At 46.2% G+C, this 15,269-nt stretch overlaps 1 protein-coding gene across 6 annotated transcripts in view; it reads left to right on the top strand.

Moving 5' to 3' along the window:
• Positions 1 to 15,269, top strand: part of TASOR2 (transcription activation suppressor family member 2) — a 44,742-nt gene that overhangs the window by 6,422 nt on the left and 23,051 nt on the right. For 4 of the 6 annotated variants that reach the window (XM_075024581.1, XM_075024580.1, XM_075024577.1 and 1 more), the window contains exons 2-11: positions 4,650 to 4,795; positions 6,305 to 6,400; positions 7,871 to 7,943; positions 9,344 to 9,435; positions 10,111 to 10,248; positions 10,375 to 10,499; positions 10,600 to 10,619; positions 10,715 to 10,814; positions 11,554 to 11,654; positions 13,299 to 13,402. In XM_075024581.1, coding sequence (XP_074880682.1) covers positions 4,650 to 4,795; positions 6,305 to 6,400; positions 7,871 to 7,943; positions 9,344 to 9,435; positions 10,111 to 10,248; positions 10,375 to 10,499; positions 10,600 to 10,619; positions 10,715 to 10,814; positions 11,554 to 11,654; positions 13,299 to 13,402 — 995 coding nt within the window. Of the gene's footprint in view, positions 1 to 4,649; positions 4,796 to 6,304; positions 6,401 to 7,870; positions 7,944 to 9,343; positions 9,436 to 9,924; positions 10,249 to 10,374; positions 10,500 to 10,599; positions 10,620 to 10,714; positions 10,815 to 11,553; positions 11,655 to 12,414; positions 13,160 to 13,298; positions 13,403 to 15,269 lie in introns of those variants that run through there. The other 2 variants (XM_075024582.1, XM_075024583.1) reach the window with 2 other exon arrangements.

Genomic DNA, 15,269 nt, shown 5'->3' with positions numbered 1-15,269 from the left:
AAACTGCTCCCAGGAGCGGGGCCGGTCAGCGATGGAAAGTGTCACTTCAAAGATGATCCATGTCACCAAGTCCAGAGTCAGCCAGGCATTCCCAGTGAGGGTCTGGTCTGTCTGGGAGATCTCGTACAGGGAAGCTCTTGCAGAGAAGCTGATTTTGGGTAGGTAGTGAGTTTCTTTTTATACCTTTTTGGTGTAGATAGATAAGTGGGCGTAGAACGTCAGTTCCCAGAATAGTTGTTGCTGACTTCTGTTTACTGGAAGGTTGGTTTGTTACCTCAGTTTCTTTGTCCCATCAGCTGCTCTCCATCAAGGAGGTTTTGGCTGAGCTTATCAAGGATGTCTCAGGACTCCTGGAAAAAGAGGCATCCTTCTTTGTCAGTGCATTTACCAGGTCACCTTTGTGGCTGCTCCATCAGCAGGCTGTAGCTAAAAGAAGTTTGCAGGTGAATAGCTGGTCAAGCATGTAGTACCATGGGTTTTATAACACAGAGTTAAAAAGGACAGTTCATATAATTGTCATAATAATTACTGTGTGCTAGAAATGATTAAAAAGTAAACCTAAAGAGTGAGAGCAGCAAAATTGGGATGGGAGATTATAAAAAGAAGAGAGAAAGTGGACTTCAGCAGAGCCAAAGAACTTGGGAGGATGATCTTGAGTCTCAGCTGGCAGTACATGAACTGTTGACAGTACAGAGGAGCATGTGGTAGTGCCAGAACTGACACTGCCAGTGATGCCTGCTGTTACAGCTCATACTAACAATGGGCCCAAGCCAGGAAAACGGAGGAAATCCTGGTTGAAGAGAGGCAAGATGGAGAAGGGCTGTGGGAAGGGACCGTGCAGGAGCTGCTGTGCCAAGGACAGGTCAAAAGCCCTGTAGGTGAGCAATGTGGCTGTGTTCGGTGTGTGTTGACCATGCTGGGTTGCAAACTTTTGGAGATTTGACAGCATTCAATTGTCTGCAGCAAGTGCTACTAAAATTTTAAGGTTAAAAAAAAAAAAAAAAGACCAGGAAGAGAAGCAAACCTTTTTCTCTGTACAAGTCTGTACAAGTAAGTGGTTCGAAAGCTGTGGGTGTTCCTCCTGGGCTGACTTTGGAAGTCTCTGCGTGGTGAGGCCATCCAGAGGTCACGTGAAAATGGATGAGCCGAAAGAGGATCCTGGTTTTGGCAAGTCTGCATCTCTTGGCCTCGGCTGGCCCTTCTGATGGTCATCCAGTACCTGCAGGAGCCCTGAATTGGAAAGGGGAGCAAAGGCGTGCAGCTCCTGGGAGGTGTGTGCGCCGGTGGGGCACGTCCACTCAGGCTGACTTTAGTCAACGCTTTGCAGAGGACAGAATAGGGCCTGTTGAGACATTTGCAGGCATGATTGGGGTGGAAAGGTCAAAGGAGCTGGCTTTAAGTCTAGAAAAGGAGGAGGAAGAATGAGGTTAGCAGCCTTCCAAGGAATGCAAGGCTCTTGGAAGATGACTTCTGCACAGCCACAACACGAGGGAAAGATCAGCCTTACTTGCAGCATTGGCAACTGATGTTAACAGCTGCAAAGGTGACTTTTTTCCGCCTTGCTATCAGGGTAGGAAATCACCAGGACAGGCTTTGAAGCCCCTTCCCAAGGATTTCAGGGCACAGGTAGCACCCACGGTGGGTTCAGCTGGGCTGTGCTGGTGCAGAGCTGTGCTGCGTTTCTCCAGCTGTCAGTCCCGTGATGCGTCTCTGCTGTCCGGCTGACCCCATAGGAGAAGTTGGTCCCGTTCCTTGAGGATGCTGCGTGGCAGTAGTGACATGTCCAAGCTGCTAAGAGGGGAATGGACACTTTCACTTTTACTTCTGGTTTGGGCACTTTCACTTTCGCATCCTCACATCCTGCACAGAGACTGTCAAGGGCCTTCTGCTCCCACAAATGAAACCTGGATGTGTCGGGGTTTTGCATGTATTTGTGTGACTGCAGACTCTTCCTCAGGGTGGGAACAGATCTGAAGGAGCCCCTTAAATCTGAAAGGGGAGTTGAGGGTCACAGCAAGCTGCTGGACTCGGTGTCACACTTTGTGATTGTTTCATCTCACGTATTTATGTATTACTACAGCAACTTTTTTTTTTTTCCCTTATGGACTTTCATTTTTACACTGCAGCTGAACTTGCAGGGAGGAATAAATGTTTGAGTTATCTCTTGCAAAATCGCTGTTCATGTTGCATTTCCAAGATCTTCCCAGGCTTTTTTTTTTTTTTTTAAAGCCTTTAGCTTTTACTCCTGAAAGATACTGAATATCCAATGCTTTTGCCGATTTAACACCCTGCACCCTCACTATATGTTCTTCACCTGGAGGGGTTTTTAACCCATAATCTCTCTTTGTCAACTCGGTATCTCACATACTCAGTGTGGAAACACATGACAGGCTCCCAGTTTGCACATTTAGACATGGCCTTTCTCATACTTTAAGACCCTGAACTTGTCGATAATGCAAAGTTGCAAGACGCTATCAGTAGGAGGAGCAGAATATTGCACCCTGGAAAGTGAGATGGTTTGGAGCAGTAGCTGTGAAATTAAATAGCACCAGCTGCAGTCCTGTTCTTTTCAGACATGAGCAGCTGTCGAGGGAGGTGGGCTTGTTTAGGCTGGTAGAGAAGATGCTGAGGACGGGGCTGTCGCTCCTTGGAGGATGACTCTGGACACAAGTGTTGTTGTTGTGCTTGGGCCAGGAAGCAAAAAGGGATGTTGTGTTTGGTCCAAGCCTTTGAGCAAAGCTGTGAGCTGGGATGTAATTCCCTAATCTGATTTCTGTGGAGGAGTCTGAACTCCCTGACTGCTTCATTGAGATCCACAAGGTGCAGGAGAGACAGACAAAGCAAAATGAAAGACAAGTGAGGAAAAAAGTGAGAAAACTTAACATCCCTTCTTACACTCATTAGGCTCAAAGAGAAGACACAGTAATAGTGAGAGAGAGTGGGAAGACCTCTTTGTTTTTCAGTTTTCTGTGCTTGAGAGCCAAGTTGTGTTCACCTGCTTTTTGACTACTTCTAATGATTACAGAGGCGTCATCTGAAAGTGGGAGGTTTAGAAAGTGAATACAAGAGGGCACAAAAGATGTACATTCCCCAGAGTGAGGTTAAGAGAGGCAAAAGTTCTTTTAAAGACTTCTTCTGTGCTCCGAATTTCCATTCCCACCTGTCCTCTACATGCTTTTCTTAGAACCATTTTTAGAGCAGTCTTTATACTGTTTCCCCCCACTTTCTGCCTTGTCTGGATTTGTCTTTTGCCTGGCACAACGCAGATGCTGTCTCCCTTCCCCTGTTAAGCCCCATAGTGCAGACTGGCTGAACTGGCTTAGAGCAGTGTAGCTAAATGAGTTTAATACACACTATTTGAACTGTTATTTTTCCTGTTCCTTATATTAGGTCCTTTTTTGACCTTGAGTATTTTGAGAGAAATAACAAGATTTGTGACATAGGGAGTGTTTCTGCCTTTTCTTCTTCTTTTTAATTGAGGGGAGAAAAAAAAAAAGCTATTAGAACTTAGCCTTTAAAAATAGGAGTCAAAACCCCAAGCAGGTTGCAGGGTTACAACAGATGCTATCTTGCTCATCACCAAAGGAATGTGGGCCTTTCTGCTTTAGAGGTTAAAATGAGAACTTATCTATTTGTCCTCAAAAATTTTGGTGAGGTTTTTCTTAGAGAGTGAGCAGCATGCAAAACCTGTTCTTTGGGTGAGGTTCAGCAGTTCTACATTTCTTTCCTTGTAGATGACTACTTTATTTTCTAAAGTTTATGGGTCAGAATTAGTAAACCTTTTCAATGTGTCTATGTTGAAAACTCAGCTTGGGATTTGAAATCTCTTAGCTCATGAATCACTGCCAGTAATAAAGTTTTTTAAATGTGCAACAGAGACTGAGCCCAGGATTTCCTGTCTGTCGGAGTGGCTGCTTTATTTAATACTTGGATTTTAACAGTTGCAAGAGCACAAATACTGCAGGGCTTTCATTTGTTTCTGCATCCATATTTAATTTGTCAACTGCTTTGGGACCTCTTCTTGGTGGGATGCAGTTGGGAAGTGTTTCACTCGGATGTTTTCCTTGGAGATGTGAGAGAATTTGGGCTTTGAGAAAGCTCTGCCCATTGAGGCTTTGAAGGAAGGCTTGCTCTCGTGCTATTGAAAACCACATTCACTCAAGACCTGAAGATCTTTATAGAAAAACAGATAACCCCGGGAAACTGAGCATGCACTGAGATTTTCCCTGTGTGCAGACATCAACTCTCACACCCTAAAAGAGTGCGCAATGAATCTAAGTAACTTTTTAGCACAAGAGAAAACTCTGACCTGCTCAGCATAAAGTTAATTTACCACCAGGCTTTGCTTCTGGCAGTTGCTATTGATTTCTTTTTTTTTTCCTGTTGCAAATTAAAAACTTTAAGGGGTCACTAGGAAACAGGGAGCTTGTATTCCTCCTGCCAAAGGGCAGTTTAACTTACAGACAAAGACTTGGGGGTTCCATGGCTGGAGGCGAGCGGCTGTTCCCATTGGGAGCCACAGGGCTGATCTGCTCCATGGAGATCTGGGCTTGATAACTAAGCTGCCACCCACCTCTGCTGAGGCCCCATACTCATCTGGGGATGCCCAGAGTTAATATTTGCACCTGCTTTTTGCTTTCTTCCTCCAGGTTTTCATCTGGAGTCAGAAGAGTCGAGTTCCCTTCTGCAGACAGCAGTTTCAGTGTTGCAGAGCTCCTACTTGGACTCTACATCTCAGGACGGTTTTCAGTACAGTCAAGCAATTCTGGTGGAAAACCATGTTTTTCTAAGTGAGGTAAGGCCGGTGGAGGAGCAGGGTGTTGCTGGCAGCTTGGGAAAGGGTGGTGTTTCTTTGGGAGCTGCAGAGGTCTGTAAATGTTGGTTTATTGGCAGGTATTTCCTTTGCAGCACGTGGCTGATCTGCCTGCTTTGTAGAGCCCCATTTGCAGTTCCTGACTGAAGGGCGCCTTTTCTTTGCTTTCTCGCACTTCTTCCTTCCCAATCTGATCAGGAGCAAAAGGTCCATTCAGCCAATGTTGCCAGACATTTAACAGCAGTTCCTGGAGCAGGCCTTGGGGGCAGGTTGAAATCCTGGTTTGATACCTAGCAGGAGAGCTTTAAAGTTATTGCACTTCTGCTGATTCACAGGGAGGCAGATTTCCATGTGGTATTTCTTTTGTCTGCCCTCACACCTGTGCAGGCACCAGTTTTAACCCCATTTGCCTTTCTCCAGCTGACTGGGACGTGTACGGAACTGCTTTTAAAATGCCTTCATCCCTACACTCCCTCTGTCATTGGTGTGCAAGACAGGCTGTCTTCTCTGGGGACTGGAGATGACCAGTCTGCTTGTTGTCATAGTTTAAATAGAGTTTAGACATTTTGGCTGCCTAAATCTGGGATAGTCACTGTGGAGCTGGATAAAACAAATGGGGATGCAGGTATCAAGTAATTTGTTGATTTGCCTGTGCGTCTAAAGCCAAAATAAGCAAAAGCAGTGATGAGATGTTTTCTTATCATCTAATCCTGTTTAAAAAATCCCATCCTACTACAACTTCTTTTATTAAAGCCCCAAAATATTATGGACTCAGATCCAGCTCTGTTTGCTCCCATGATGTTCTTCCTGTCTGCACTGAGAACATGCTCTGCTTTAATTATCAGACAAAAGAAATTGGAGTAATGTGTTATTTGGCTGTAGCCAAACCCTCTGAGCTGTAGTCGCATGATAGCACCTGCCCTCTAATCAAATAGTCTAGGCTTCCCTGGTCAGTGGAGAGAGAAAAAGAGAGGTGCCTCCAAGCCATCTCCCCTTCTGTAGGCATCTTCTCCATGGCTGAGATGATCTGCCTTCTGATGGGCATAGCTGGCTACTAAATGTGATGCTCCACCAGAACCACATGCTGCTTGGTGAAACAAGCTCCCCAGTAGCCTCTGATGCATGGCAAGAGGGGCACGGTGGAATAAGGCTGGACTTCCCTGGGATGAGCACAGCGTGACACTGTGGGGCTGGATGTGCCTGCTGTCCCTTGGAGGACATTGAACATGTTCTGCTGGCGACAAAGGCAGAGACAGACGGACAGACAGATGCATGGATTGGGGGCCTTGTGGTTGGAGAATGGGTGTACACGTGCCTGGGGGATGGAATCGTGTGTGGGCACATGAGCTGGTCCAGCATCACCTGGCCGCTGCCATCTGCCCTGTACTGACCACGACTGGAGGTACTCGGGACACTGTCCTCACACTATGAACGTGTCACTTGGTTCTGGCATGAACAGACTAGAACAAAGTGTTGTTGTGTCTTCTGCAGCTCAAAGCTTTTGCCCAAGCAAAGGAAGCTGCTGGATACAGCCAGGAGGAGCTGGAGGAGACCTTTGCATTTCTCCTGTTTGATAATGAAGAAGAGGTAACCTGAAATGTTTATTTAGCTTAAGAAGTTTGATGCCAAGTGTCTGCACATGTGCTCCGTCCCACCAAAGCCCAGCAGATCTGTTGACTGAAGTGTCCTGGCTCTCTGTACCCTGCTTACCAGTAAAATTACTACTGTATAAATAGTACAGAGCAAGTTCTGAAAGCAGCTACTGGGAGGTTTTAGTGATGGATCTTATTTTGCATCTCTCCAGTCAATTACTGTTTCAGATCTGGCTGTCCCCTTTGCCCTCTGCAGGGAGATAGGAGGAGTCTCCCTTTGTCCCAGTGGACTTATGGTCAATTACCAGCAAGTGAAACCTTTCATGTACGCTTAGAAGAGAAAAGCACCTTTGTGACAGGAGACAGGAGTTCGTCAGGTGGTTTTGGGCAAGTTCCCTCAGTTTTGCCAGCTAGGTGGAGAGCCTGACGCAGCTATCGGGAAAGTTACTCCTGCCCGTTTTTCGCAAGGATGCTTTTGATTTTTGAAAAGAGTTTGTCTACAGAAGGATGCTCAGGGAATCTAGTGGGAATTCACTTTTAATGTGATTTAGTGATGCCATGCTAAATCACAGTAGAGATGGTTTTGTTCAGGATGAGAGTAGCCTGAATGCATTTTAGTTCTGTTCAGTTTGAATTGAGCTACAGCAAAATAAACCACTTTCAGTCTCAGTTTGGGTGTGGGAATTGTCTTGCTTTGTTTTGGCTGTTTGAAATTTAACATAGTCTGCGCCAAGTGACTGAGCTCCTTGTACAGACCCTAGGAAAGAGGGACCTCTCCAGAGGACAGTTGGACCTCATTTAATGCCGGCATCTAAAATCCTTGGACTAAACAGCTCTCTGGAGGTGCCTCTCTCTGTTGTTCAGAGGGGAAATCTAGCTGGCTGGTCTAAGCTAGACACTTGCCTTTTAGGAGGCAGAAGTTAGGTGAGATGAGTGTCCAGTGTTGCTTATAAAGGGGCTGAGTATAGTTTGACTGGTTTGCTTTTATTTCTCACCCATAATGAGTTCATACTGCTCCTATTGTCACTCCTTGGTCAATCTACATTTGGTCTTTGCACACTTCTATGAATCTGCTTTGGACATGAATTAAAGCTGGTGAGATGCTCCCAAGGCAGTAATTGTGCCTATAGAGGAGTAAGCACAGAGTAACAAATGTCCTTTGCCTTCATGCCAGCCCCATTCCATTTATTTTTCCATAAATTTCCTGTGCAGATAAAGAAGGTGCAAAGTCCAGCCTCACGCTTGCAGTGGTTTCTGGAGATGCTGGATTTTTTCCAGATTTTTCTAAGCTTTTGCTTCCACAGAGGTTTTTGTAACAACACTCGATAAATACAAGTATTTAGTATCTGAAACAACATGTTTGCCTGTTGCAAGTATTTTGCCAACTGTTGTGCTACAGATTTCAGTAGCTGTGTCCCTTATCTTTGAAAATAGATAGTAAAAGAGACTGTCTCTTCTTTTGAAGGCAAAAGAGGTGTGTCAGACAGGCCTCCGTGTAAACAGCAGTTCTATTTCCATACTTGGTGACCCAGCAAAAGGTAAGATTTCTATTCAGAGGACCAAAAGACCTGTTCACTGTTCTGGGGATACTGACTCCTTTAAAAGCAAAAGCCCAGACAAACTCTTGGTACTGCCTTGTTATTTACTGCAAAGATCCACAGAAACTCCCGTGTTTCTTACGTGGGAAACTGCACTTGTTTGGACCAAGCAAGCAGCAGTTTTTTCCTTCTGCCCCTTCAACCAGATGAGGATGGGATCTTCCCCAGGGAATGTTATTGTCTCTTCACCTCTCCATTTCAGGCTTTTTCTCCCTTGTTAATAACAACCTTTGTCACCAAAGTGGCTTTTTGGCAGCTCTCCCCACCCGTTTGCTCTTCAGAGTCTGTTTGCTGAGCTTTTGCCACTAGTCTTTTTAATAACCAGAGCAGATCGTGACACGTCAAAGCCCTTTTCAGTATGTGCAAGTTCCTTGCCCAAAGGTCTGGGGCCTCAAGACGTGCAGTGCACAATGGGTTACTCAAAGAAATCCTTCTGCCAGAAGCAGAACGTCTACCGGTGTTCATCCCGCAAGTCTTCGCAGGCCAAGAGACCTAATTATTGTGCAGTCAATGGCAGTGAATACAAAACCAAACAAGAACTGGTTATTTATCTGGTGTATATCTTAGTCCTGATGGACTGAGATGAATATTATGGTGTGTCTCTTTGTAGCCCTTCCCCTGCCCAGTCCCTGTTTCCCCCGCCATGTACTTCTCTACCCATCTTGTCTACAAATATAAAGCAGGAGTGAAGAGCCAACACCCCCACCCCCAATAAGTCCACATATGATATGCCCTGAGCATGGAGAAGGGATGGGAATAAGCCATGTGAGAATAGGCCTTGTCACAGGGTAGAAGGTTCATGTTGACGTCTGAGATGCTGAGGGGCCATAAAGAGCCAAGGAAGGGGCCTGGGAGGGTCTGTGCCATGCCATGGGCCTGCTCTCATGCCCTTGCAGTGAGTGTTCCCCACGTATAAACATTCACATTGCCTTTGTGTGACTCCAAATTGAGCAAAGTACCTGCCCCACCTTGCAGTCTGACCTGGAAGCCCTTCACCAGATCTTCCTGTAAGAGACAAGCCCTCTCTCAGTATGTTTTCATGTAGTGTGGGCAAAACTGATGTTAGCTTGGCTACTTCTCCCAGGAGAAACCCAAGTTAACTCCTTTCCTAGAGCTGACCCTGAAACATATAATGCTGTTCCATACCAGCTGTCAAAAAAAAGGAAAAGAGTCAGAAAGAGTTTCACCCTTTTTATGACAGCAAGTGCTACTCTGGTTTGCAACACTGACTCTGCAGAGACTCCCATTTCCGCAAGAAGGGCCCTCTTTACAGGGTTTTTTGGCAGTCAGCTTTACTCGACAGATGATTCACATTATCTTGCATTGCTTTGTTTTCACAGGGGTTTATATTTCCAAGTATGCAGACTGTCTTCATCCGAGACCCTGGTATCATGGAAAATCAGGCTATATTGTAATTTGTAAGCTAATTAAGGTAAAACGCAAGTCTTTCTTTTTATGTGGAATGGTTTTCAGAAGCTGCTATACAGTGCAAGCAGTTTTTAAGGAGACATCGGTGCCCATAACTGTGGTGGGGTGTAGAATCAGCTCTGTTGAGAGCTCATCAGGATTTTTGACAGTGGGATGTGTCAGGCTAGAAAGCAAGAGATCCAGCTGGGCTGGACTGGTGGCCTGCAGGATAGCAGAGGATGCAGAGGAACTTCCAAATTCCACTGCTGAGATCAGAAATTTCCCATAGGGTCACCTTTTCTCCTGGACTCTCATGCATTTTGGGGATTTGAGAGGGAACCATACGGTGGCTCAGATCACAGGCCCATTCTATTCCTCCATGGGGCTAGCATGTGGCCCCTTTCCTCCCCACTGGCTCCTGCTCTCTGTAGCTGGCACCGAAGACATGCTGCTCCTCTTTGCTCTCCTGAGCAGTGCAGATTTATCTGCCATGGCGAAGTTGGCTGTGGCAGGCCCTCATGTTTGTAAGGACACCAATGCACGCAACCCCCTCACAGTGGTGGGGAGTGTGGGGCTGCCAGCAACACTGTCTTTGGGGAAAAGGAGCATTCAGGGGTCTTTTAAAGTAAGTTTCTGCAAACAATTATGTGTATACTCTTTTTTTTTTTTTTTTTTTTGTTTGGTAAATTTTCTGGCACAGGGGAAGGTCAAGGTGGTATCTGAGAATTACACAACCAGCTATACCTGCCCATCTCCCGGCTACGACTGCCATGTGGCTGTAAGCAGAAGCAACATGCCATCAAAGGCCAGCCACTGCCAGGCCTTCGAGCAGAGCCAGGTATCAATTTGCAACAGGACTGTGCAGACAGCTTGCTTGTGGGCTGCAGGGGAACATGGTGCTGGCCCAGGTGCCTTGCTCATTCCTCACCTTGTTTTTTCATCTGTGTTTCCCTTCTGACCCCAGTATTACGTGTATGAAGTGTCCGATGGCAGCACTGCTGAGCGGCCCAGGCAGATTTGCCCTTACATAGTCATCGCCTGCCAGTACAGGGAGCCGAAGGAAATGCCCGTCTTAGCTATAGAGAGCCTGTAAGCAACTTGCTGTCGTTCCAAAATACCCGGTCACTTTTGTGGGCTGTTTTTCCTTTTCCCATTGCTAAATGTTCCTCTTTTTCTCCCTTTTCTCTAGACCTGAGCTTAATCACAAAGGTAGGAGCATTTGGTGGTTGCTTTTGTTTTATAAATGTACCTTTCTCCCTCTCCCTCTCCTGCTTTCTCTGAGCCGTTCTCCCTTTTGCCTGTAGCATTGTACTGTCCATGGAGGGGGCAGCTCTCCATCCGGGGCCAGCTTTTGTGCAACATCGCCCTGAGGACGCCATACAGCTCCACGATTCCAGCCCAGCTGTAAGTTGCCCCTTTCTCTTCTTTCTGTGCAATTTGTGGAGTGTGAAGCATTACACCTTTGGGTGTCTGTGTACCAGCAAAAGCCAGTTTTGTCTTTCCTGCCCCATCCCTTCATTGATCAGCATCTTCTTGCAGCTGTACCAACTTACCACCTACACTTCAGGGCAGTCATCAGTGTCAACAAAGTGGTGTTGGGCAGCCAGTGGTGCAGTGTCACAGCAATAGCTGGATGAGGACATGAGACTGGGCCCTGAACTGCAGCTGGAAATGGCTGTATTTTGTCATCTCTTTTTGTTAACTGCTCTGGAATGTTTATTCCAAATCAATTATTCCTGCTTGGGACTTTTCTCCCTGTGAGAAGTGGGCTTCCTGATGGTGCATGTACGATCAGCCAGTTGTGTTTACAGATAGGCACGATGGCAAATAAAGTATTGAGGTAACTAGCATTCAAAAAAATGAGAGATTTAAAATCTTCAGTAGTCAGAAGCCAACCAGCAGGCAGCAATTTGAAACAGCCAGTGACAGCCAGTAACACGGCCACCAATATCAGTGTTTGGAAGTGTTCACAAACAGGATCCTCAGATCAGCAAAGTGCTAAGCAAGCTGAACCTTCTCCAGCCTTCTTCAGAGGCGCTTTCTCTGGTTTTACAGTGACAGACCAACAAGGACACTCTACTATGCTTGATTCTGAGAGCCTTTTATGCTTGTGATCTCACTGTCTGCTGCTTTATCCCCACAGGCCTCCCAACCTGGACATTAACCATGTCATGGGTTTGTCTGACTTGAAGAAAAAGCTACCAGAAGCTGCATTTGGGAAAAGAAATTACACTGAGAATGAAGGTGAGTGCCAAACCCGCCGGCATGATGAGTAACATGTTCTTGTGCTGTGCCATAGGAATTGCTGCAGGGGGTTAGAGCTCACGTCCACGTAGCACTGGGTCCTGTCTTGAAGGGTGGCTGATTGCAGATAAGCAAGGAAAAATGCCAAGGCAGCACAGGGATATTTTCCTGTCCGTGCTTCATATGGTCTCCTGATGTGATATAATGCTTTTCCCAAAGCAACCCTTTGATCAGCTCATTCCTGGGACAGGACAGGGTGGGAGACCCTGTTTTGAGACCTGATTTCCCATCCTGCAAGATGCCAAAAGTGGTGCAACTGAGAGCAAATGCAGGGAGACAAACTTTTCCCTTCTTACATCATCTCCCTACGAGGTGAGGGACACTCCACCTTTTGGGGTCTGATCCAGTGTCTCCTGCATCTGGACAGATGGGCCTAGCTGCCAGCCAAAGCCAAAAGACGAGGCTGCCTGCAGTAGCTTTGTGTCACAGGTAACCTACTTGTCACTTCAAGGGGACTGACAGTGACAGTGAATGGCAGCATGAGAGGGGAGAGGACTCCAGAAACCTTGGAGAGAGGCAGAGAATACTCAATAATCAGCAAATAAAAGCACAGATTTGGGGAAGGAAGAGAAGGGCTCTACTGTCCCCTAAGAGACCCTACTTGCCTATAGTCAACCACTCTCTGTCCTGGTCAGTGCAGGGTGGGGAGGAGGGGACCTAATGTGTCTAATTACACTTGGGGTTCATACTGCTGATTGATTTTTGGGTTGCAGTTTTGATGAGCCTGGCAGCTCTCAGCCCCGAGGTGTTGAGCTCCTGATGGCTGTGAGTGGCTGTGCATTGCAGTGGACGTGCAGTTACTGGCACAGATACTGCAGGTTGCACATGGAGGGCTCTGGATGTGATTTGCAGAAGCTCCAGGTGCATTTCCATGACATTTCCATGTCATCTTGCACCAAAACAAGTGTGGACTTCTGCAGTGTTGCGTCCCATCCATGTATCAGCTCTGCTGAACCCAGTCAGGGCATTGATCGGGCTGACTGACAGCCAGCCTGTTTTGGGGGTTAGCATTCAGCTTACAGTGCAGATGGACACAGGATAGTGCCAGGGCAGGAGAAGTGGGGGCAGGCCACAGCAACACTTGATGAAAGTGCCATGGAGCCACAGTCTTAAGATCAGTTGGTGAAAGAGAGGAAATAGTTGAACAGAAGAATTTTGCTGTGAAATTCAGAGGGTTAAGGTAGGTCCAAGATCTTGCCTTTGTTAAACTCCTTTGGGGATCAGAGTGTGGAATAACGATGCTCCATAGGAGGGGAGAATATGGCATGTTAGAATGAGCTGTTTCCCTCTGAAAGGCTCCCTGTCTCTGTTGAAGCACACAGCATTGGTTAAATAGCTTTTGTTAGCTGCAGAGATAAGATAGGAAACATCTCCAGTGAACCATGCATGGGTTGAAGAGGAAACTCACTGCGATATGAATGCATATACCAGCTTAGGATATCTTGGTAAGTTTTTTTTTTTTTTTTAAAACCCAGTGCTTCCACCAATTGCACACCCATTTTCCTTGTACAGGAGCACTTGTTTGTTCAGAGTTCATGCAAGTGGCACTATTTCAACATCAAATTCTCTCTCTTTTGTCTGCAGTCTGCTTTCAGGGTGTTTACTTCAGTCTGTATGAAGTAGAAATATCAAATAAGGATCAATACAAAATGGATCAGTTAGTAGAAAAGCTAAAGGAAAAGGACTTGGTAAGTATTTTAAAACATTGTCATTCTGGGAGGAAGGTGGCCTTTTAAATGATCTCTTGAAACTTTTGGTATTCACAGATTCTGAACTAATGCAAAATGGAATGAATTCCCTGGTTTAAGTATTATTTTCCTGCTTTGTTATTCTCAGACATAGTTTAGTATTTCTGTATATAAACTGTTAACTGAAGATTACCCACTATGAGTTGGGAACTGGTTTCTAGGGTGAGCATGCCCTGCTGAGCACAAGGCATTATACCAGGCGAATCTCTTCTTTGGCTATGTTTATGCCAGTTCAGATTATTTTATTGTCTTCGTTAATGATTTTCCCCCCTTGCATTGCAAACAGCATGGTGGACAAGGACTGCAAGGGGATCTTATATATTAAGAAAGCAGAAGCATTAAGAAAGCAGAAGCAAAGTCCCCCAATGCCAAAATGATAATTACTAAGCAAAAGACATAAGCTGTCACATGCCTGCCTTTCTCCCTTGTTGCTGAAAAATAGCCCCCACTCAGCTAGATACTCATAGTTACACTGCTGAAACCTCATGGGCTTCCAGGAGCTCTGAATAAGTTGAGATTTATTTTTAATGGTGAATTTCCCTTGCGATATATTATCTGATAAGGCTTTTTTCAAGCACACTGGGGTCTTTTGTTCCCAGTGTGACTGTCACATCTCCTTGTGACTCCAAGGGATAATCCTCATCCCTGTGGAGCGCAGCACCTGCATCTCTGCTGGGATTTGTGGTTGGGTTGGTTTTGGCTTTGCTGCTGCTGGTTGCTCTCTCACATCTGACGCTTCCTGTAAATTCAAGGTTGCAAATTCACGGCTGCAAACTCACGGCTGTCTGGGCACATCATCCCCTCACTATAAGTTGGCAGTGGCCCATGAACTGCCTGGAAGTGCTGTTGCCGTGCGGCACTGCTGAAGAGTTGCCCACTGATGTGCAGTTTCCCACATGTAACATACCAGAGCAAGTGTTTGTTGTGGATCCCTGTAAGGAAAGCACTTGGACTCCCTAAAGTATTGATTAAACTATTTTATACTGGTAACAACATGAGAAGAAAGAAGGGATGACAAAGACAATATCCCTTCACGTGCAGGTAACCCTGACCTGTGCAACTTCAGTTGGACCTCTGGTTGGGGCACTGATCTGTGCTGCAGCTCATCTTGAGGTTCCCAGCATCTGAAGAGATGTAAGCTTATCTGTGCTATCCCTTTTTTCTTCTCCTGTTCTCACCAGTAAGAGATATTTTAACCAATACTTTACAGAGTCCAAGTGTCTTTCTTGCTGGGATCTGTGACAGCCACGTGTTCCAGGGCATCACACCATGCTTGTAGCCACTGAGGGCTATAACATGCATCCTGCCAAGCCCAGCAGAGCTGGGCTCACTAGAGCAAAAGATGAGATGGTTGAGTTGTGGCCGTGAGCAGTTTGGTATTGAAAGCCATCAGGAGCATCGTTTCCCTAGAGATTCCCCACCCTCATATATCTGTCAGACTGCATTAATAGAGCTCCTTTATTCCAGCGAGGAAATGGTCACTATGCTTCTTCCCTCCCCTTAGCTTGCTGTTGAACAGCCCGTGGGTGAATTCGCTTTGGCGGCAGCTCCCAAAAGTCTGAATGAAAAATGCCTTCCATCTCCTTTCCCTTTCAGTGGTGCACAGGCCAGTCAGCCACCTTGCACAGGGCCCAAGTGAAAATGAAAGGGTGGCTGGGGCTCGCTGTTGCCTCAGGCCAGCTGTGGTCCTCTGGGTGCTTGCTGATTGATGTCTCTCAACTCTGTGTCTGCCTTATGGCTTGACTTTCCTCCTCACCTGCCTGAAAATCATCCTGTCCGTGAGAAACCACAGCTATTTCATTGAGCT

The sequence above is a fragment of the Buteo buteo genome, chromosome 4 (genome assembly GCF_964188355.1).
Source record: "Buteo buteo chromosome 4, bButBut1.hap1.1, whole genome shotgun sequence".
Classification (NCBI taxonomy): domain Eukaryota; kingdom Metazoa; phylum Chordata; class Aves; order Accipitriformes; family Accipitridae; genus Buteo; species Buteo buteo.
This window is presented reverse-complemented; position numbering and strand designations above follow the sequence as displayed.